This window comes from Choristoneura fumiferana, chromosome 28, assembly GCF_025370935.1.
Source record: "Choristoneura fumiferana chromosome 28, NRCan_CFum_1, whole genome shotgun sequence".
NCBI classification, from domain to species: domain Eukaryota; kingdom Metazoa; phylum Arthropoda; class Insecta; order Lepidoptera; family Tortricidae; genus Choristoneura; species Choristoneura fumiferana.
In genome coordinates this window covers 7,521,505-7,545,250 of record NC_133499.1, presented here as the reverse complement: position 1 = coordinate 7,545,250, position 23,746 = coordinate 7,521,505, and the positions used below count along the sequence as shown (strand labels likewise).

Sequence of the window (23,746 nt, the reverse complement as noted above, 5' to 3'; positions counted from 1 at the left end):
TTTAATGTATTGCATGACTCTTACTGAGACCATGTCCTTTTTATTGTTTTGGTAAAAAAACACGATATCTCTTCCTTCTGTTATGTTCTCCTTTGCTGTGTTTGATGTTGAAGGGCTAGAGGGTTCGTATAATGATGTTGTCGATGAGCAACTTGCAGTGGAAGATGAAGCTGACTTGCACCAAGTCGCTTGTAAAGACTAGGATGCATAAATACGCCGAATTCGGAAAATCTCGTCTGTATTTCGTAGACGAAAGTACAAAGCATTGGAGAACATTTATGTAATGCTCCATTTCAACTCGAATACTATCGGAGTCGTCTGAATCCATTGTAGGGATACTGTGATTCGAATTTACTCATAAGGCAGTCCAAATGTCAAGCCAAGGGTGGCCGAGAATGCAAGATAACGTTGTCTAAGAAACAGAGCCAAAATAGTCGTCGAAAATATCCAATCGTGGTCAAATTATCGTACAAAGGTCGTGGAGAGATGTGGCAAATTCAAAAGTCCAGAGTTTGGGCTGAGGTCGTAAAAAATTATCCAAACAAAAAACACACTGATCGCACCAAATCGCAAAGCAAATAAAATGGTTTTAGGTTAGATTCTACTTGACAGTGACAGCAGTGACAGTTGACTTCGTTTTTTTTTTAATGTTTCTACTAAGTACTGAGCCCTCAACGGGTCTGCCATTTCAATCTCACAAACGTCATATCGACCACTTAAAAAAAGATTTCTAATTAATAAGAGGAAATTAAAATAAAAGAGCTGCAGTTCCTCGATTATTAAGACGTCGACTACCGAAGAAAAATATATTTAGCACTTCTTCAAAAAACTTAACTTAGCCAATTACAGAGTTCAATCCCAGGATTGTTAGTATGGCGAATCCCGGGATCCCGGGATTCATCCATACTAAAAATACCCGTGTGGTGTCGGGTTAGAATTACACCTCTCCATTTCTACCGTGGACATCTGGAATAACACATGGCTACTTTTTATTCCGACATGCCCACGGGATAGGGATAAAATCTCGAAATAACCGCTGGGCTTACTCATGACATGAGATTTGGGACGGAATATCCCGTAATTTGAATTCAACTGCTGTATATCATTCTTATGATTTGCGTGCCCTAGTTAATATATAAATACGTACGAGGATCCCTGTGGGGGGCAGCAAATGGCAAATCCGTGTGCGGGAAGACTGGAAACGTTGGCGGCGGCGGCAGCGCCACTGGCGGCGACTGGAAACAAACATACATATAAATAAACTATTGAACACTAGAGTTATCCACATTTTGGCAGTTGTCTCACCGCCGGCGAGGAAACGATTGGCTATCGACTATTTTCTCGCTCAAGAAACGAACAAAAGATATAAGATCCTGTGTGAGTAAAAGAGACATATATATTAATAGTTGATCGCTGGCGGTTCACACTGCCGGCGAGAACTCGCTCTTACATCTTTTGTCGCAGCGACAAGAGCTATAAAACTCGCTGAGCTATAAAACTAGCTCAGCGCTATTAGCTTGGCGGCCGCCCGGCTCGAGCGAGTGGAGCGAGTAATCGCCCGTCGTGCTCGAACACTCGCTTTTCACTGCTCGCCCACTCGTTTCTAGTTACTCGCTCTGCTCGCTTCTCGCTCATCGTCGGCGGTGGGACAAGTGCCTTTACGTATTATGAAATCTGCGCTAGCGTTGCCGATCGATAGTTTGAGCAAAAGCGATAGTTATCGATAGGCCTATCGCTGGTATGACCTTTTTACCCGACTGCCCGAAGGAGGGCTATGTTTTTCGAGCGTATGTATGTATGTATGTGGGAATGAGGGTGGATTATTGTTTGAATGATTTGATGTAAACGAGCGACCGATTGACTGAAGACTTATTGTGGAGTGAATGAGGCGAGCGAGTGAGTGAAAGGGATTTAAGTTGAGTTTTGATCGGGTGAGGCAGCGTGCTAGTTGTGATTTTTGTTGTTTCTCTTCTCTTGCTATCAGTGTATTCCATATTTATTTTTTTTTTAATAAACTTTTTAACTTTTTGTTTTAAAAGTTTGTTTACCTTCTAACGATCCCACATGTATGTATGTATGTATTTATGTAATGTATGTGGGTATGTATGTCCATTTCTTTGGTCCTCGCTGCAGCCTAAACGGCTAGACGGATTTTAACATATGAGGTATCATTGGATTTGTCTAACTGTCGGAGTGACATAGGCTATATAATATTTCAATATGGCGTCTGCGAAAAAAAAATGGCGGAGGAATGAAAAAAATATTTTGTATTGTAACAATATGGGTATCAAATGAGAACTAATAATTAGCCCATTCTAAATATATATGGGTTATAATACTTTTAATCTACTATTTTCACAGAAATATCAAAAAGTATAAAATAAAAAATATATTTTTTTTAATCAATAAACCCGACTGCCTTAAAAACTAAAAGGAAGACAAGGTTCATTTAAGGCTCAACAGTCGGGACCCATTCAAATCGTAACCAGCTCAAAAAATCTTGGTAACTGTTGAACCTTAAATGAGCTTCTTGATAGAGTTCTAGATTAAAACTATCGAAACTGAAGAATTAAACTATCGAATTTTCGGCAACAGTAATCTGCGCATACTCAGATGATCTATAACTAGAGATGCCAAAAAGGGCATCATTTCAAAAAAATAATTTACCGGATTATAGCGGAATTCGATTCAATATAATAATTGGAAACAGAAGTACTTATTTAATTTAGAGTACCTTAGAATATCCATCGGTGACCTGACTTTTTAAAAGACTAGAATTTTCGCGTTTAATAACTACTTGTATAAATAAAACAAATAAATAAATATCATGGGACACTTGACACCAATTGACCTAGTCCCAAACTAAGCAAAGCTTGTACTATGGATACTAGGCAACGGATAAACATACTTATGTAGATAAATATACATACTTAAATACATATTAAACATCCAAGACCCGAGAACAAACATTCGTATTATTCATACAAATATCTGCCCCGGCCGGGAATCGAACCCGGGACCTCATGCTTCGTAGTCAGGTTCTCTAACCACTTGGCCATCCAGTAAATAATACTTGTATAATAAATAATTATTTTTGTTTCCAATTATTCTATTTCTTTTAAAAAGTCAGGTTACCGATAGATGGCGCTGCTTTCAGTATGCTTAGTGTATTTTCCCGTTCACAAAATACGTCTCGATCGCGTTCGCGTTAAAATCTCAATTTGTATGGAAACACGGACAGCGCCTCTAGCGGTAAGTTTGCGCAACAACTTTTGTGAGTGTAGGTTTGCTACGTAAACTATTTCGTCCGCGTATAGTAACGAAAACGGGTGACGACGCCGCACCGTGGACATGTGGCGGCTACGTATCGACGATCGAACGCTCGATTTACGTCGAATAGTAAACGAACGTTTTGTGAAAACGCCACACTAGAGGCACTGAATAAAACAAGCTTGCTGTAGTTTGGGTGACAGACAAGACAAGTTGTATTGTCACCACACTGTCACCCAAACTACATTTGCATACCAAATTTCAAGTCGATGCCATTAACCGTTGAAGAGTTCCGTCCTGCGGAGACTGCGGGCCGGACTACCAGGATGTCACTACCAGATTATTGTATTATCACGCAATGAGGGCTATCGTTTTTTGTCTCACTAGATGGCGCACTGTTGCGTGAGGTTTTTAAGTATGGCTTTCAAAGTCTGTTATTACGGGCGTGAAAACAAAGTTTAGATTAAAATCATATTTAATACACCTTAAAACCGTACCATAAAAATATCGAGCATGCCACAGTGTTGCATAGTCCCCGTTTTGTTCGGAAAAAGGGAGGACAAAGGTTTCCGAAAGACAAAACTGTCTCAAAACACAGACATTCATTGCTCCGGAACGCATATTTGCCATAATTAATTTCAGATATTGCAAAATATTCACAAAATTATTCTAATTATAAATAAACCCGCGTAGCTCACCCAAAAACTATGAGATTTGACATTTCGGAGACCTCACGCTACACTAGCGCCTCTAGTGGCGAATTCATACGCGATAGCCCTCATTTACATAAGTATGCCAAATTTCAAGACAATCCTACTACTAAGAAGTGGGTCAAATTTAACTTGCAAGATTTGACCCGCACATACATGTATACAAGATATACATAGATAGACATACATGTTACGAGTACATTGCAAGTTAAATAAAAGCTTTTAAAAATTAAGGGGTCGAGCCCGCGCGGGGGCACCCATGCCCTCTAACCCTGAGAGGAGGCCTATTCCCTGCAGTGGGCCGAGATGGTAATATTATGTTAATGAACCAACTGAAACAATTACTTTGCTCACCCGAGACCTTATGATAGTCGCACAAACCCATCTTCACCACCACTACACTACACGTTTCGAACGCAACCAGAGCTCATCTTCAAAGCAACACAACCATAATATTTATGTTAACGTGTTAGAAAATAACATACATTTCATACCTGATACTGAGGGGAGTTCGAAGTGCTAGAATGGTCTTCTAATGTCCCTGACAGGTTATTGTTGCTTTCTACACCACCTGAAATGCAAGAAAGGAATTAATTTGCACACCTGCATGCAGGCTGAATACATTGGATAAGACACTATAACACCTTTTCTTCCAACTATGCTTTGATTTCATCATAACCGCACTAAATACCAAGCACAAAGCGGGACTTGCTGTAGAGCAGAAAAAATGTGTGAAAATCCTTTATTGCATTGTTTATTTTTTTTAATTGCACCACCAAAGAGGTAACACAAGTTTTTTGCTATAAAATTAGCCTGCATAGTGTAAAAAAATCTAGTGTTAGGTTGGTCAACCTGACGGTCTTATGAAATTTGACAGATTGCGTACAAAAAATTGTTGCTACCAATCCTACCAAAAACAGTAAGTAACCGTATATTTAAAAAAAACGGTGTGTTTGGTTGGCCAACCTGGCACCCATCCGAAATTTGACAGATCGCGGGTAAAAATATCTGCTACTGACTACTAACTCTGCCAAAAAAAAATAAGAAATTATAAAAAAAAAACAAATTGGCGGGAACCTTGAGAATTTTCCGTGGTCATTTTTTGAGAGTGCGAATGTAAACTTACAAAAATGGAATCATCGAGTGCTAGTGACATTTCTTTCCTATTAATTGTTTAGCATGAGTTTTTTTTCGTCTACTATTCCTGTAATAGTTGAAAGAAAAGCAGATTATGCATCTCGCATTAAGTAATTTATATTGCCCTCGTGCTTTTTAAAGCCCTCGCTAACGCTCGGGCTCCAAATCGGCACTCGATCCACTATTGTAACTGTGTTCTAGCAAATAAACAATTCTGATTTCTGTTAAATAAAAACTTGTATACTTAGTAGGAATTTTTGAGATGTCCCATCTCGTTAACATCCCCACCTGTCGAACTCCATTGTATTCTATTATATCCTCAAGTGCATAATCCTCACGTTAACTCACAAAATAGCTCATTGAAATAACAACTTTATTATTTACAATAACAGTTCATTTTAAATAAAACTTTGTTGGCAGATAATATTTTTCAAAGTTGAATGCGTCGTAGTCGAAGACAAGCCGACTCATGGAAAAGTATTATCTGCTATAGTTAATCTGCACTTTCTGCTATAGTTAATAAAGTCGTTATTTCAGTGAGCTATTTTATTTTTATATTTCCGTTCATTAACCAACTTCAAAAAAGGAGGAGGTTCTATGTTACAATGTTTGTATTTTTTTTATGTATGTTCACCGATTACTCAGTCAATTGTAGACCGATTTTCAAAATTCTTTTTTTATTCGAAAGGGTACTCTTCTGAGGTGGTCCCATTGGCACCAAGCCAAGATATGATGATGGGATCCTAGGGAAATCGAGGGCAAACCTCAAATTTTATAGGCACACCTATGGCGATTTTGGCGTTTTTAGCATTAGGAAAGTATCATTTGGTAAACTGGACCTGACGAAGAAGACCGTAGATGACCAATGGAACTCTTCAAAGAAAAGTAATGCTCGCTCGTCTATAAACGATCATGAAGCTTTAAGTTAATGATTCTTTCGAACTGATCTGATGCTGAAGCCAGAAGGTAGGCAACGGAACTCTGTTATAATAAAACAACGTAACTAAGCCGTGTTTGGGCTTAATGGAATCGCTGTGAGTAGTACTTTGGCTACGAATCACTAAAAAGTGAGAAATAAAGAATTTTTTTAACAAAAAAGTAAAACCGACTCCGTAAAAATTAATAACAAAAAATGGAACCGACTACAAAACCCTTGAAAAAATTTTTCTAGGTAGTAGGTACCTACTAGATCGAATTCGGTGACTCAGCACGACCCAGCAAGAAGGATTGAAACCCATAGTATGTAGGTGAGGTAGACGACTATTGTTCCACTCCTGCTGGCTCGTGCTGAGGCACCGACTTCGATCTAGTAGGTGCCTAGAAAAATATTTTCAAGGGTTTTGTAGTCGGTTCCATTTTTTGTTATTAATTTATTTATCCGGAGTCATTTTTACTGTTTTGTTAAAAAAAACCTTTTTTTAAACAGGATTATGCGGTTGAGAGCACAATGGAATACAATGGCTTTGATCGAAAGGACTGTTAACGAGATCGGAACATCTAAAAAAAACCCTACTATAAAATGCCACCGACCTCCTGTATAGTCAGTCCGCAATAGATTCTCACTCTGCATCTTGGTTTTTAAACACGCGATGTACCGTCCGCAGAAGTCGCGGCACAACTCCTGGACCTTCTCCAGCTCGAGCAGGTGGATCCGTAGCACCTGGAATGGAGAAAATGGAGAATCAAACACTAAACACGTTCGCCAGCGGTACCCAAGATATGGAATGTAATGGAATGACAGTATTTTTAGGGTTATGGAGCCAAAATGGCAAAAACGGAACCCTTATAGTTTCGCCATGTCTGTCTGTCTGTCTGACCGTCCGCGGCTTTGCTCAGTGACTAACTATCGATGCTAGAAAGCTAAACTATGCCGACAAAATGTTACAATAAAAAAATAAAAAATATTTTTTTTTAGGGTAGGTACCTCCAATAGACGTAGAGTGGGGGTGTTTTTTTTTCTAATCCAACCCTATGGTATCGTTGGATAGGTCTTTTAAAACCATTAGGGGTTCTGTGATTTGTTTGCGAAATATTCAACTTTAAAGTGCAAATTTTCTTTTAATACGAGGGTCCCCTCTCTAAAATCTAACCCGGTGGGTGGAAAAATTTGAAAAAATTCAAGATGGTAGTAAGTATATCAAACTTTCAAGGAAAACTATAACGGCTAAGTTTGCTTGAGAATTAAAGTAGCTTATGAGTAAATAGCAGCCTAAGATAATAAATATACCTAAACTTGGAAGATTCCGTATAAAATACGAAATCCTTAGAAAAATATTACTTATTTTTTCCGTAATAGCTACTGTTAAGTAATTAAATTAATAAAATGTACATCTCCTTATTAGGATAAACATATATTTAGAATGACAGTCCAGGTCATCAACAACTGTAACTAAGAAACCATTCAAATCAAATATGTGACACGCGTCCGCCGTGAATCAGAGGAGCAGGGAGTAGCTGGTCCAGGTGTCGGATCCACAGGAGTCCGCTGTCTGTCCTAATCTGATAATGTAGCTGTCCGAGACGGCGGACTACAATGCCAAATTCCCATTTGGTTTTCGATACCGAATAGTCCCTTGCTTGGACTCTGGCTCCGGGACTGAACTCTCTCCCGTCTGTACCGTGTCGAGGCTGTCTGGGGGGTGGTTTAGGAACTGCTCTGATCTTGGCAGCCAATCTTGTTCGTATTTCCCTTCCGAACATAGTGACATATGGAGAGTCTCCTGAGGAAGTTGGTGTAGCTCGAAGAACATGTTTCACTAAACGGATTTTCTGTGATATATCGCCACTCTCCCATGGCCGATTTTTTCATACAAAATGAGACTACGGCTATAGCAGTACTCGAGCTTGTTATTACACGTTGTTTCGGCATTACTGCAACAGTTGTTGTAAGTATATCAGATGACTGTAAAAATTTCCTACGTAAAAATGCTTTGGGTTTTGCTCGGGAAGCACCGTACTGTCTTATAGGCAATCTCGAATAAATACTACCTTAGCCGTACTGTCAAATAACGTTTTTTTTTTTTTTTTATTTATTCTACTGGATGGCAAACGAGCAAGTTTGAAGTACGGAACCCTAATGATATTCTCGCTAATAGGTACTGGAACAATATATAGTAGCTTTAATGAACTGAATGCGGTAGGATGGTCCTGCTCACGTCGTCTGAATAATCAACCTGTGTAACTCCTGTTCTTGTGGCTCGTGCTTCGTGCTACTTGAGACATCAATATATTTTCTTTTCTTTTAATAAACTGGCAAACACGCTTTTATGCCACTTTTTTTTTTATTCGACTGGATGGCGAACGAGCAAATGGGTCACCTGATGGTAAGAGATCACCACCGCCCATAGACACCTGCGACACCAGGGTATTGCAGATGCGTTGCCAACCTAGAGGCCTAAGATGGGATACCTCAAGTGCCAGTAATTTCACCGGCTGTCTTACTCTCCACGCCGAAACTGCTGCTTCACGGCAGGATTAGCGAGCAAGATGGTGGTAGCAATCCGGGCGGACCTTGCACAAGGCCCTTCCACCTGCAAACCACACGCTGCACACCTGCTTCCACGTGCTTCGTGTTTTACGGCAATGCCCATTACCGCCGGCGAACGTGTTAAACTTTAATAATCTTGAGCATTAATTTGTTAATACCGCATTTACACAATCGTGTTCGCCATACGCGACAAACATTCGACGATAATTCGTATACCGTAAACAGCTTCAACTTTGCCCTCTGGCCCCAACATTGCCTGATTCGATTTAGAGTTGATAACTAGCACCTTTCTAGGTTTTTAAACTTTTATCCCCCGTAATAATAATTCCCGTGTAGATTAAAGTTTAAAACCTATAAGAGTACTAGTTATCGACTCTAAATCGAATAAGGCAATGTTGGAGCTAGAGGGCAAAGTTGAAGCAGTTTACGGTACGCGTGCTGCCCCAAACTACTGTTCACACATTCGCGGGGTGAATTATTTTGATATTTGCACATGAAAATGGAGGACGTAATACAGTTATTTAAATATCCTGCGTAAAAAAGTAGGATAGAACCGTCGACGCAGATTTTGTCTACACATCCTGTTGGGTCAGGCGCTAGCTGTCAACCGAATGCAGGTGAATGTGTAAACGGTAAGTTCGTGTCCGCCATTCATACCCTTTGATTATAACAAAATTTGAGAATTGATCATGTGTCTACAAACATCTATCTATCTATCTATCACACCGGTATCAATGACGTAATCTGCAACTAACCTTCTTGAGTTGCCATCTCCTACCAGAAGGTGGCGCTAGTCGTTGCTGTTCATACTGGTTCTAGTGGGACGTTACATAAGCTAGAATGAACTAAAAAATTTACAAAATTGACTAAAAATCATCAAAAATCGGTGCAACAAAGTTATGACGCCGTCTAATGTAGCATTAACTAACCTGTATGCTCTTAATCATGAGCCCATCGATCTCTGGCTCGTCGACGAGGAACGGCCTGCGGTCGCGGCGCTGGTGCTGCACGAAGGCTTGGAGGTCGGCACCGAAGGCGTCCGCGGCGGGGGGCTCCGCCCCCGCCGTGGCTTGCTCGCATCGCTCTAAGAGCAACGCTAGCAGCGGGAAGAGGGGGTGCCTGGCAATAATGAAGACTGCAATTGGTGCTTTGACCAGGATATTCATGTTACCTATTATGCCGTTAGCTTTGTGATCTTACGGCCGGCCTTAAATCACGCCGTCATTAGGTCGATTCACTCTACGAGCAACGCTAGCAGCGGAAAGAGGTGTTTGGAAATAATGAAGATTGCTGCAGTTGGTGCTTTGACCAGGATATTCATGTTATCTATTTAACCGTGGTGGTAACCCAGTGATCCTACGGTTTTTAAAGAAAATAACCGCACCTACCATCATCCTCATCACCATTGTGATACGTACTTGCAGACGGCCCGCTAGCCTACCTCGAACTGCGCCTGTTGGAAGACTTAACCGTGGTAGCTTAATGAAACAGGATCTAAAGCAAAGGAACGTGTTCATCTTCATCATCGTCTTCATCGTGATTACCATTATCATCATCACCATCATCATCGTCAACATCATCATCACCATCACCATCATCATCAACATCCTCATCATCATCATCCTCATCATCACGATCATCATCATCATCACCGCGGTACGTACTTGTAGACGGCCCGCTTGTCAGCCTCGAACTGCGCCTGGTCTCCATCGGCGGCGGGCGCGGCGCCCTGCATGCCTAAAGCCACCGCGGCCGCCGGCGCACCATCTGAACATTAAAAAAACAGAAACGTTAGTTCCGCTAATATTTATAAATGCGAAAGTTTGCAAGTCTGTTTCTTACTATTTCAAGTCTAAGCCACTAAACCGATTTAGATGCAATTCAGTATACAAATAGTTTGAGCTATATGTACTTCGATGTTGCAGGTGGTTTTTGTTTGCAGGTGGTAGGACCTTGTGCAAGGTCCGCCCGGATTGCTACCACCATCTTGCTCGCTAATCCTGCCGTGAAAGCAGTGCTTGCATTGTTGTGTTTCGGCGTGGAGAGTAAGACAGCCGGTGAAATTACTGACACTTGAGGTATCCCATCTTAGGCCTCTAGGTTGGCAACGCATCTGCAATCCCCCTGGTGTTGCAGGTGTCTATGGGCGGTGGTAATCTCTTACCATCAGGTGACCCATTTGCTCGTTCGCCATCCAGTCGAATAAAAAAAAAGTGGTATAAAAGCGTGTTTGCCAAGAAAAGAAAATATATTGATGTCTCAAGTAGCACGAAGCACGAGCCACAAGAACAGGAGTTACACAGGTTGATTATTCAGACGACGTGAGCAGGACCATCCTACCACATTCAGTTCATTAAAGCTACTATATATTGTTCCAGTACCTATTAGCGAGAATATCATTAGGGTTCCGTACTTCAAAAGGAAAAAACCGAACCCTTATAGGATCACTTTTTGTCCGTCTGTCTGTCTGTCAAGACCTTTCTCTCGGGAGCGCGTGGAGGTATCAAGCTGAAATTTATATCAAATACTTCTCCTCTACTGTCCCTTGGAGCTGTGAAAAATCCAAGAACTAAGCCAACGCAATCAAAAGATGCCGTTTATGCTGCAAATTTTCGCAAATTTTCGACACTCGCAAGGGAATCAAAACCTACAGGGCACTTCCCGTGAACTCAGAATCTTGAAATTTGGTATGAAGGTAGCTATAACACGACCAACTAGAAAAGTCTGAAAATCTTGATTTTTTTATGTCTGTCTGTAAATATCAATGACCAATATAATCTCACCCCACACTGCGTACATTTTGTTTAAGAGTAGGGCTCTGCATAGACTGGATGAATTAAATCACTCGGAAAAAGCGAAAAATATCTTCAAGACATGATTCCCGTTTATTTACATACCTATAAATGGGTACGGAACCCTCGGTGTGCGAGTCCGACTTGCACTTGCCCGGTTTTTTTTTTTGTAATCCCAACGTTACCAAACATTAATGAGAAAACAGTTGCAAAATTATAAACCCCTATAAATCCTCCACCTCCCCGCAATAGGGTAAATGGCGGGAAAACAGGGTATCTTATATCAATCTAGTGGCAACACTTGTGATAAATGGTCGTCGAGTGTTTAATATCTCTTTTTATTGCCTGAGAGTTGCCAACTTATGTTTGGTATTGTTTTTCGGGGTGTTTTGCCGGGTGGTGAAAAGGTGGATTCTGTCTTAATATTTCTTATTACTAACTAGCTGATGTTGTATAGGTAGTGCCACCAGAGTTGAGGTCACACACAAGAACATAGTAATGTCGTGTACCTAATGACAGCAGGATTTTGACATTTACTTGAGTATTAATTTCATTCATTCTCCTTTCGTCGAATCCGTTCTATTTGTAGCTATACTTATCATTTGGGAACTATGTAATTTTTCGTTGCATAACGAAGGATAGATATAACAACAATTGATATAATTTTCATATGATATAATGTAATTTATCTTAAAAACTAAACTTAAGTATTTTTATTGTTATTTCGATTTGATGTAAGGTAACCGCACGAGTGCTCGTCGCTGTTCCAATAGTTGGCATCTTTAATCTTAAGTCATTAGCAATATAGGTGACAGCAGGCTGTCGTCTATTGGGTATTAGGGTGTCGAGCATTCGTACGTCTACCTTACTTCGGGTTAGGTTAGGTTAGGTTTATAATAAAAAAGTTCTGTGAAGCTCCTATTCTTTCAAATTATACCAAATGTTGATAAATCGTGTGCGTAATTCATGTGCGGATTTACATTTGAAATTTACCACGAGATTTGCGGTGAAGGAAAACATCGTGAGGAAACCTGCACAAATCTGCGAAGTAACTCAATGGTGTGTGTGAAGTTCCCAATCCGCACTGGGCCCGCGTGGGAACTATGGCCCAAGCCCTCTTGTTCTGAGAGGAGGCCTGTGCCCAGCAGTGGGACGTATATAGGCTGGGATGATATATCGATAATTACACATACACACTAGTAATTTTTCCGCGATAGTACCCTAACTTAACCAACTTAGAAAAGATGAAACCGCCGACATTGTCATTTCCGAGTTCTATATCTCAAAAACGGCTGAGCAAAAAAATACGTTGAAATTGGTCCAACCGTTTGAGAGCTACGATGCCAAAGACAGACACACAAATACGGCCACGCGAGAGTCAAATTAGCGCACCGAAGGACGCAAAAATGCTATGTACTTATAGTCTATAAGTTAGGTATAGAAATGAAAATTAAAATGAAAATAAAAAAAATATATATAAATATATTGGTATATATAAAAACAATAGCTTAAGCCCGCGACTTCGTCTGCGCGGATCTAGGTTATCGCGCGGTGGCGCCCTCTACCGGAATAAAAGGTATCCTATGTTGATCCTTGGGGTTCAAAATATCTATATACCAAATTTCATCAAAATCGGTTCTGTGGTTTCGACGTGAAAGCGTAACAGACAGACAGACAGACAGACAGAGTTACTTTCGCATTTATAATATTAGTAGGGAAGTAGGGATTAGTAGGGATTGTTACAATAGAACAAAGTTGGGACCTCATTTTAAGGAAAACAATGGTCAGGGTCCCCGCTCTTCCACAGGGTATGATGAATATAAACCAATTATAATTAAACTAACTTTTGCCAGCGACTTCGTCCGCATTGAATTACCCTAGGTTATCGCGCGCTGTTCCCTCGGGAACTGCATTTTTCCGGGATAAAAAGTAGCTCATGTCCCGTGGGATCGATCAATCCCTCCACGTCTGATGATAATGAGGCGGAGATGAGATGTGGATTCAACTAATATGATTGATCGATCCCTACACGTCTCCTCTCCGCTCCGCTCGTCTCCGCCTCAGTTTTGCATATCACTTTTAGGGTTCCGGAGCCAAAATGGCAAAAACGGAACCCTTATAGTTTCGCCATGTCTGTCTGTCCGTCCGTCCACGGCTTTGCTCAGGGACTATGAATGCTAGAAAGCTGTAATTTTGCACGGATATATTATATACATCATTAAGGAAACTATAGGTCTGTTTGTATTTCTTTGTCTACAAATTCATGTTTATATATGACTGTTTGTTTCTCAATAAATAAATAAATAAATAAAAATACATGTGAACTATGCCGACAAAATGGTACAATAAAAAATAAAATAAAATTTTTTTTTTAGGGTACCTCCCATAGACGTAAAGTGGGGGTGATTTTTTTTCTCATCCAAACATTATAGTGTGGGGTATCGTTGGATAGGCCATTTAAAACCATTAGGGGTTGCTAAAACGATTTTTTTGATTTAGTGTTTTTTTTTGCGAAGTATTCAATGTTAAAGTGCAAATTTTCATTAAAATCGAGCGTCCCCTCTAAAGTCTAAACCGGTGAGTGGAAAACTGAAAAAATTCAAGATGGTAGTAAGTATATCAAACTTTCAAGGAAAACTATAACGGCTAAGCTTGCTTAAGAATTATTAGTAGTCTAAGAGTAAATAGCAGCCTAAGGTATAAAATATACCTAAACTTGGAAGATTCCGTATAAAATACGAAATCCTTAGAAAAATATTACTTAATTTTTTCGTAATGGCTACGGAACCCTATTTCGGGCGTGTCCGACACGCTCTTGTTTTTCTATCCGGTTCGAATCTATTAATTAACAAACAATAGCCCAGAAACTTCCCCTTTTTAATTTCAGAGAGAAAGAAAGGTAAATGCTCCCTCAAGGAGTATTATGGCGGACTTGTTTTAGTTTGACCACGTTACACCTGAACATTAAACTACCGTGAACCTACTCATATTAAATAATAAATTATGATTGGTTTTTTCGAGTATTTTTGTATTTGTTATTTCAACTCCAAATTTTTGTTACTTTTACGGGTATCCCGTGAAACCATATCGAAAATACAAACTGAGACATGGATGCACAGAAAAAGCAGAAAAAGAGCGCTGGGAATCGAACCCAGGTCCTCAGCAATCCGTGCTGCGTGCTATAACCCCTACACCACCGCTGGACAGGAATCTAGACACGAATTTTTCCTATGCATACATATTCAGGTTGCTTTTTATCTACTACGCTACTTAAGCAGCAGTACTAGCGACATCTATGTTCCGCTCTCATCGAGAGACGTCACATTCTTTCGGAACTAACCGCTCACCCAGACAAGAGATGTCGCTACTAAGCAATCAAATTGATTGGTTTTTCGGAGTATTTTGTATTTTTTATTTGAACTCCAAATTTGTTACTTTTACGGGTATCCCGTGAAACCGTAACGAAAATCTCTGTCTCTTTTTCTGGTTTTTCTGTGCATCCATGTCTCAGTTTTTATTTTCGAAATAAATAAATATCATGGGACACTTGACACCAATTGACCTAGTCCCAAACTAAGCAAAGCTTGTACTATGGATACTAGGCAACGGATAAACATACTTATATAGATAAATACATACTTAAATACATATTAAACATCCAAGACCCGAGAATAAACTTTCGTATTATTTAAACAAGTATATCTGCCCCGGCCGGGAATATTGGTTTTCTATAACTAATCACTTAGCCATCCGTTCATCATATGATGAAATGAAAATTAATCCAGATAACTCATGACTTAAATCGAGTTTAGCTCGACTTGTTTCGGTTTTCGCGTTGCTCCAAGAGGGTACGAATTAGCTCGAAACATGTCGTACTAAACTCGATTTAAGACGTGAGATATCCAGATTAACCTTCACGTAATATCACAGTTCATGTTGCAAACTTCTTGGATTTTTGTACTTTTTAACCCCCTACGCAAAAGAGGCTTGTTATAACTTTGACCGCTATGTGTGTCTGTCTGTAGCACCGTAGCTCTTAAACGGGTGGACCCATTTGAATGCGGTTATTTATTTGAAAGCAGTTTTCTAGCGATGGTTCTTAGACATCTTTTATCAAAATCAGTTCAGCCGTTTTTGAGATATTGAACTTTGAAGTGACAGAGTTGGGGGTTGTCCAACTCTTATTGCTTGTGATGTGTGGTTGTGTTCTTTAAGTCAAAATATTATATTTCACCTTAGGCACTTGTCCCACCGCCGACGATGAGCGAGAAGCGAGCAGAGCGAGTAACTAGAAACGAGTGGGCGAGCAGTGAAAAGCGAGTGTTCGAGCACGACGGGCGATTACTCGCTCCACTCGCACAAGCTAACAGCGCTGAGCGAGTATCGCTGAGCTAGTTTTATAGCTTAGCAAGTTTTATAGCTCTTGTCGCTGCGACAAAAGATGTAAGAGCGAGTTCTCGCCGGCAGTGTGAACCGCCAGCGATCAACTATTAATATATATGTCACTTTTACTCACACAGCAACTTATATCTTTTGTTCGTTTCTTGAGCGAGAAAATAGTCGATAGCCAATCGTTTCCTCGCCGGCGGTGAGACAACTGCCTTAATCATACTTACTATCCTAGCTGGTCCGCAATAGGTAGCGCCACCAGAGTTAAGGTCACGCACACAAGCATGTCATGTAACGACGGCGGGATTTTGACATTCACTCATTCATTTCATTCCTTTTCCTTTTATGCAATCAGTTCTTCATGTAGCTGTGTGTGTAATCATTTACTTCAACTCTCGTGGCACTACCTCTAAAAGTACCAACATAACCCTCTTCTAATCGCCGTAGTTGCGTATTCCAATAGAGCCTCGGTTTGTGCAGACTGTAGAAAATGTGTATTTAAGATGCTTTTGCACGGGACGCTAGTGATGGGAAAAGTCGATAGTAATTTATAAAAAAAATATCGATGTATGTAGGCTAGGTGGACTGACGACATTGTGAGAGTTGCGAGCAACCGGTGGATGGAAGTGGCGTTTCGTTCATTGTGGCGTTCTAAGGGGGAGGCCTTTGTCCAGCAGTGGACGTCTTCTGGCTGATGATGATGATGTTATATCGCACATCAAAAATCAGAACGAAGTCCTCAAACAACATCCTCCAATAAGAAATGTGAGAACTTTATAAAATTCAAAAGAGACTTAAGAATCGGTTTACCCTTGAAACGTCGACAAACTTGATCGAATATCAGTTAAAAGTCAACGTTTACTATTTTTTCATTTCATCGAATATTCATTAGCTCGAATGATTACGATGAGTATCTTTAAATCACCGATTTTTAATTTCTGGAAATATTTTATAGTTAGTTTATTTGGCAGAACTTTATTTCATATTGTATTATTTTATACTTTTTTTGAACATTTTTTTCGAGTCACAATTCTAACCAAACCTAACTTACTTTCCTTTAAAATAAGCAGGATATACAAACATAGCGCGGGCTATTGTGGATATAAATAAAGTACCTATTACTAACATAGTTTATAAGTATACTATTTTACATACTTTATGGATCATTCGGCCTGTCAAACTGCATGAAAAAACGTCATACGATAAAAACAAAACTTTCTCCCCTCACTAGTTTAAAAACCCTTCGTAGACAATATCTATCGACACCCTGGCAGCACTAGCGCGGCAAAACAGATAAGTTAGCCATTTGAATTCAGAACGTGCGCGTTCGATCCGCGCTCGAATTTTGAATATTTACAATACACGTATACCATAGACAAGCTGGCTAGGAACCAGGGCTGCCAACTCTTGCATAAAAACCAAGGACCTGGGCGACCGAGCTTTGCTCGGGCTGAAACTCGTTAACAAGCGTTTTCCCAGATATAAGCCCAAATAAATACCAAATTTCATCGAATTCGTTGGAGCCGCTTCCGAGATCCCCCAAATATATTATACAAGAATCGATCGTTTACTCAAACTCAAACTCACAACATTTATTGACAAGAAAAACACACTACATCACAACAAAAACACAGTAAAAACATAAATAGGAGAAGAGAGGAAAATAGGAGATATTGTGCTGTAGTGTGATGCCAAAAGGTGTTTAAAGGTATTAGATAGATAGATATGTGCCACGATAGTTGAAGTGAATAAACAAACAAAAAAGTCAAAGTCAAAGTGATTTATTTGTAAACATATGTATAACTGATTACAGTGGTGGAAAAATTTGGCATGGAACAAACAAATACAACTACATGAATAACTGTCTGTTTGCATAAAAGGAGAATGAACTAAATGAATGAGTGAATGTCAAAATTCCGCTGTTAATACATGACATGTTCGTGCACCTAAGAAACAGGCCAGTCATATTTTATCTAGTGCTAGAAATCGCTAGCTTTTGCCCGCGGCTTCGCTCGCGTTAAATTTGGGGTAACATACATTTACTTTCTGCGATCCTTTTATTTGTGCTTTGATTGATTTTTCGGAGGATTACATGGAAATACGGCCATACGATGTTAAGACAGATGGTGCAAATTTTGGAATTCAAAAATCAACCTAAATGTGTAATTTAATCGTAATTTGTACCAACTTTGAAACCCTGTTTCGCTGATTCGGGGATGGAATTTTTTAAAACGTTAAAGTACTACATTTCTTTTGCCCGCGACTCCATACACTCATACACAACATACATACATAAAATCACGCCTCTTTCCCAACGGGGTAGGCAGAGACTACATCCTTCCACTTGCTACGATACACAATATAGGATTATATCCCGAGAAATTGTATGAATTACTGTTATGATCTATGACAATGTCGGGGGTTGCAATTAATTAATAATAATACTTATATTATATTCCTATGGTTAACATAATTAATTTATACTAAGCAGTGGGTCGCGCAAAACGGTCGCGGTTGCCGGTCGCGGACGCATTTTTTTTTTAATTGAATTTAGATAATTAATTAATCCTCTAGTTCAGTAGTTCCCAAACTTATTTTTCTCGTGGACCACTTTCAAAATTTTACTGGTTTCGGTGGACCCCCTGCTGCTACATTTCTACCACATTCTTAAAGTCGCCAAAAAATAAAAATTGTGTCGCTTCTGAGTTCTGTCCAGTCGCTTGCCCTATTAAAATATTATCTGCTTAGTTAGGTACTTAAAACAATGTAGGTAGGCCCTTATAAAAACTATGCTTACATTTTGGCTCTTTACTATCAAAAGCAGATAAATTTTCGTGGACCCCCATTAACATCTTATGGACCCCCATCACGCCTACGTAGACCCCCAGCAAGTCTCCCGTGGACCCCTGGCCTGGGGGTCCACCTGGACCACTTTGGGAATCACTGCTCTAGTTCAATCGTTACATCAGTTTTTCGGACACGGCGATTCAATGTTATCACTGTCTCGTGGTACAGTCACCATCACATATTTCGAAACGGCCAAGGTAATCAAATCATCAAAAACATCAAAACGTGACCTCTAATTGGTTTACTAATGTTTCGGCGAATAAAGTTTGGCAACCTGTTTCATTTCGTAACTTTTCATTTCCCAACTGTTTAATAATTCTGAAACTGTAAATATTTCAGGATTTTTATAAAACTAACCTAACCTAACCTAAAGGGTCCTACACGATAGCCCTGAAATAAATCCTGAAATGTTTACAGTGTTACCCCCTTATTCATAAACTTACAAGCCTATGTTAACTACAAATGCTTTGTCCCTTTCTAACAAATACAAATGTCGAAGTACAGATAGGACAAACTAATTTAGCGGCATTTAACTAAAATAGTTTGATTGTCGTTTATGAATAAAGAGTTTGCGAAATGAAAAGTTGCGAAATGAAACAGGTTGCCAAACGTAACGTTGCGAAAAGGCAGTACTCGCCTCTAATTCCTTAATAATAGAGTGCATGTGCCGATATTTTTCGCCGCTCCAAAATATCAGCTGGCGAATCTACGATGGACTTTAAACAATCTGACATTCGGCACCTCTTTAAAAAAAAAATCCGTCGCTTCGGACAGGCTGGGACCATACCGGCATCTCTTTACCTACATTAAAAATTAATACTTGTTCTGTATGAAAAAAAATAACAATAGTCATGTCCAAAAATACAAACTGAGACATGGATGCACAGAAAAACCAGAAAAAGAGACCAGCACTGGGAATCGAACCTAGGTCCTCAGCATTCCGTGCCGCGTGCTATAACCCCTACACCACTGCTGGACAGGAATCTAGACACGAATTTATCCTATGCATACATTCTCAGGTTGCTTATTTCTACTATGCTACCTAAACAAAAAACAACAACATAGACGTGTTTTAAAAAGTTTGTAGTCCAAAATTAGCTCAGTTATGTAAGTAGAATCGAACCTTGCAATTAAAGCCGTAACTTGTCGTCAGAGGCATCCTGTATATTAAGCCCGTTTAAAAAAAAACATTTTAAAAAAGTTCAGTTGTCAACCCTGTCTAAACATGCCATAGACAAGAATCAGAAAATGCGGGATTTATTGAAAGTTGCGCTATCTGTGGCCTTATGAAGTACGTGGCGATGGCGGGAAACGTCTGCGTTTCGTTATTGCTATTATTTTATTTATTTATTATTTATTTATTTATTTAATAAAACATTACACCATCATTACAGGAACATCCAATGCGATAGCGTACCAACATAATTATTTACATTAATATATACAAATAAGCTTAACTAAAAATTGGCATAAAGGAATCTTCTATACTACTATAATATACAATAACATAATACATTATTTAACATTACACATACAACATTATATTATTTTTAAAGCACGAAAAATGTTACCAACATGTTTGTTTTGTGTGTATTTTTTATGAGCTTTTATTTACAGTCAGACAATTCGATTTACTTCTACGAGTATTATACCTAGTGGTCGGATTACTTTAAAATTTTTATGTTTTTTTTTTCAGTTTCTGTTATGCGTATGGAATGCAACTTAAAACTAGATAGCGGTCAGTGTGGGTCTTGTAGTTTTTGAGTAAAATGCCTGTGACATACGGATGGACAGGACGAAACTAAGGGTTCCGTTTTTGACATTTTTGCTACGGAACCCTAAAATAAGTTTGCAAAAAGTCTGGTACTAAAAATATGTTTTTATAAAAGATCGTCTAAATATCTGTTTGTATTTATCACAGAATACTAATCGGCATATCAGGCGACCAAAGAGCAGGCTTTTTCTTCGCCCAAAGACTGAGCCTTGCAGTGCAACGAGCAACGCCGCAGCGTCTTAGGCACAATGCCCGCGCTGCGCTGCCTTTGGATGAGGAAGCCCGTTTTAGTTAATTTTAAATGTTTTTTTATTTTTATTTATATGTAAAAAATTCAATAAATAAAAATAATATCACAGAATACTCGTATATATATAGAGGGTAAAAAATAGATTACAAAAGTATACGCAAAAAACTCTTCCCAAAGTATCACCACATCCTAAACTGTTTATATCTACCGTAGTGGCATCAATTGACTTTTTTTGATCCAAGAAAATATGAGTAGGAAACCGATTTCAAGCGTAACGCTATGCCACAAACAGCAAACTTTTGACTGCCATCTATTGAAATTTTAGCGAAATCTGCCATTTTGTTTGAAAATTTGCCGTGAAGCAGCAGTGCTTGCACTGTTGTGTTTCGGCAGTAAGACAGCGGTGAAATTACTGGCACTTAGGTATCCCATCTAGGCCTCTTTGTTGGCAACGCATCTGCTATACCCCTGGTGCTGCAGATGTTTATGGGCGGTGGTGATCTCTTACCATCAGGAGACCCACTTGCTCGTTTGCCATCCAGTCGAATAAAAAATAAATAAAAAATGGCGGCGTGAGAACTGCAGGGCTACTACGGAGTTCGTATCGTACCGTTCTGCCTACGCTTATATTATTTAATACGAGAGTGAGAGGGACGGCGCGATACTAACTTCAATTTTCGAATTTCGTAGTAGGTGAAAATAACGGAATGTATTTGGGAGCTAGCTATGAGGGGACACCACAAAGAAACACCGAATACATCTCCTCTTTTTGAGCCGGCGTCTAAAAACGAAATTAAAGCAAAAACCTCTATTCAAACAGTGTCCTATCTGCACTCTACAGTCTATAATCTATGAATAAAAGCGCAAAGAAAATTCAACCGTCACCTTCCGTTCTCCCAATTATTTCAAGGCTCCTGATTGGAGGGCGCTGTGCTGCAACGCAATTAGACCAATCAGGTTCGAGTGCGCGCTCTTTTTAGCGATTGAAGTGGCGATTAAGGAACGGTAAGGACGAACAGGAGATTTAATGAGCATTAAAAACCGGCCAAGAGCGAGTCGAACTTCCGCACTGACACTTCTGTATTTCTGCACTTACCATTGTTCTATTTAGTTCTTTAGTAAGTGTATCACTTGACTTACCATAATTTCATTTGTCATAATTACATTCAGAAGCCATGGTGGCCTAGTGGTATGACCTATGGCCTCTCAAGCAGAGGATCGTGGGTTCAAACCCCGGCTCGCACCTGAGTTTTTCCAAATTCATGTGCGAAACGTTCGTGTGAACTGAAACAATTTCTTTGCTCACCCGCGACCAAAAAAAATGTCGCGGGTGAGCAAAGAAATTGTTTTAGTTAATTGATATGGACCTCCACAAAGTAACGCCTGATTCAATAAATTAATTAGAAACGTTTGAAATCCACCGAGCTTTACGGCGAAAGACAATCTAACCAACAATTATGACTATCATTTTAAGTTAAGAAAGCTATTTTTTTTTTCATTTTTGTGACATTTAATTTAATTTGTTATATTTACTGCCAGTGTGATTCTCTAAATTTCGTACGCCGACAGGCACACCATAGTTATTCTTTTGTTTACCTATTTATCACCTAATTGTATTTACCAATGTTGACGAAATAAATGAATTTGAATTTGAACAAAAAGTTTGAAAACCCCGACTTTGTCACTTCAAAGTTCAATATCTCAAAAACGGCTTAACCGATTTTGATGAAACATATTAGTGATGTAACGAATATTCGCATTCGCATTCGCATTCGCAAAATTTCTGCGAATGTTTTGCGAATATGAATATCAGAAAAAAATACAATTATTAGATAATAGCTAGGTTAATAAAATCAAAATACAATCATTTCTTATGTTTTTATACGAAAAAAAAACCTTAATCTCGTAATCACATTATCAGTCTTCACTTAATGATTTGGTATTATTTATTTATTTACTTTGCGTTGCGATGCGTTCGTATCAACTGGGTTATTCTCGGAACAAAGTAAAAACGGACGCACTTCGTTCGAACGAGACTGCAATAGACAATTTGGCGCCAAAACGAAAAACTAAATATTCGCATTCGCATTCGCGAATGTTCAAGAAATGACATTCGTTACATCACTAAAACATATCTAAGAACCATCGCTAGAAAACTTGCAATATTGCTTGCAAAACCTGCTTTCAAATAAAAAAACCGCATTCAAATAGGTAAACCCGTTTAAGAGCTACGGTGCACATAGCGGTCAAACTTATCACACCCTCTTTTTGCGTCGGGGGTTAAAAACATCGTGAAACGTGGTGAAACTTGCACAAACCTGCGAAGCAATTCAACGGCGCTTTTGAAGTACCCAATCCGTACTGGGCCCGCATGGGAACTACAGGGAGAGAAAGCCTGTGCCCAAGATGATTGGTAAAACGTGAGTTCAAAATCAATTCTAGTTTTCGACCAGTTAAACTAGTAGTTAAAATTAATTGTACTAACCATGCTGTTCTTACAGTTAGCGAGTTAACAGAAGTGTTAAGTGGGTGTAATGTGTATGGTGTGTGGTCAGGAAGAGATGCAATTGCATGAAAGAAGCGATTTCGAAGAATCTCATCATCATCATCATATTCATCATCATCATATGTCAGCCGAAAGACGTCCACTGCTGGACATAGGCCTCCCCCAAGGCTCTCCACTGAGACCGGTCTTGTGCTAAGAATCTCAGTAATCTACTAACCCCCTTATTCATAAAACTTAACAAGCCTATGGTTAACAACAAATGCTTGTCCCTTTTTAACAAATACAAATGTCGAAATGACGATAAGGACAAACGAATTTAGCGGCATTTAACTAAAAATAGGTTTGATTGTCGTTTATGAATAAAGGGAAATCTCTATGTATATACTTGAGTTTTCTGCACTGTTTACTGTATTGGTGTGCAATAAAGAGTTATTGTATTGTATTGTAATATCATAAATGTAAAAGTCTGAAAGTCTGTTTGTTTATTACTTCATCACGTCCAAACAACTACACCGATTCAGATAAAATTCGGTATACAGATAGTTTAGGTCCCGGAGAAGGACATAGAATAGTTTTTATCCCGG

The 23,746-nt window shown here is 39.2% G+C and overlaps 1 protein-coding gene across 2 annotated transcripts in view; it reads right to left on the bottom strand.

The window, feature by feature from the left end:
- The window catches only part of LOC141443788 (homeobox protein PKNOX2-like), a 57,197-nt gene that overhangs the window by 18,357 nt on the left and 15,094 nt on the right, over positions 1 to 23,746 (bottom strand). For both annotated transcript variants that reach the window (XM_074109151.1, XM_074109152.1), the window contains exons 2-6: positions 10,269 to 10,371; positions 9,534 to 9,723; positions 6,648 to 6,777; positions 4,475 to 4,551; positions 1,148 to 1,235 (exon numbers count right to left, since the gene is read on the bottom strand). In XM_074109151.1, coding sequence (XP_073965252.1) covers positions 1,148 to 1,235; positions 4,475 to 4,551; positions 6,648 to 6,777; positions 9,534 to 9,723; positions 10,269 to 10,339 — 556 coding nt within the window. In that variant the 5' untranslated portion in view covers positions 10,340 to 10,371. The remainder of the gene's footprint in view (positions 1 to 1,147; positions 1,236 to 4,474; positions 4,552 to 6,647; positions 6,778 to 9,533; positions 9,724 to 10,268; positions 10,372 to 23,746) is intronic.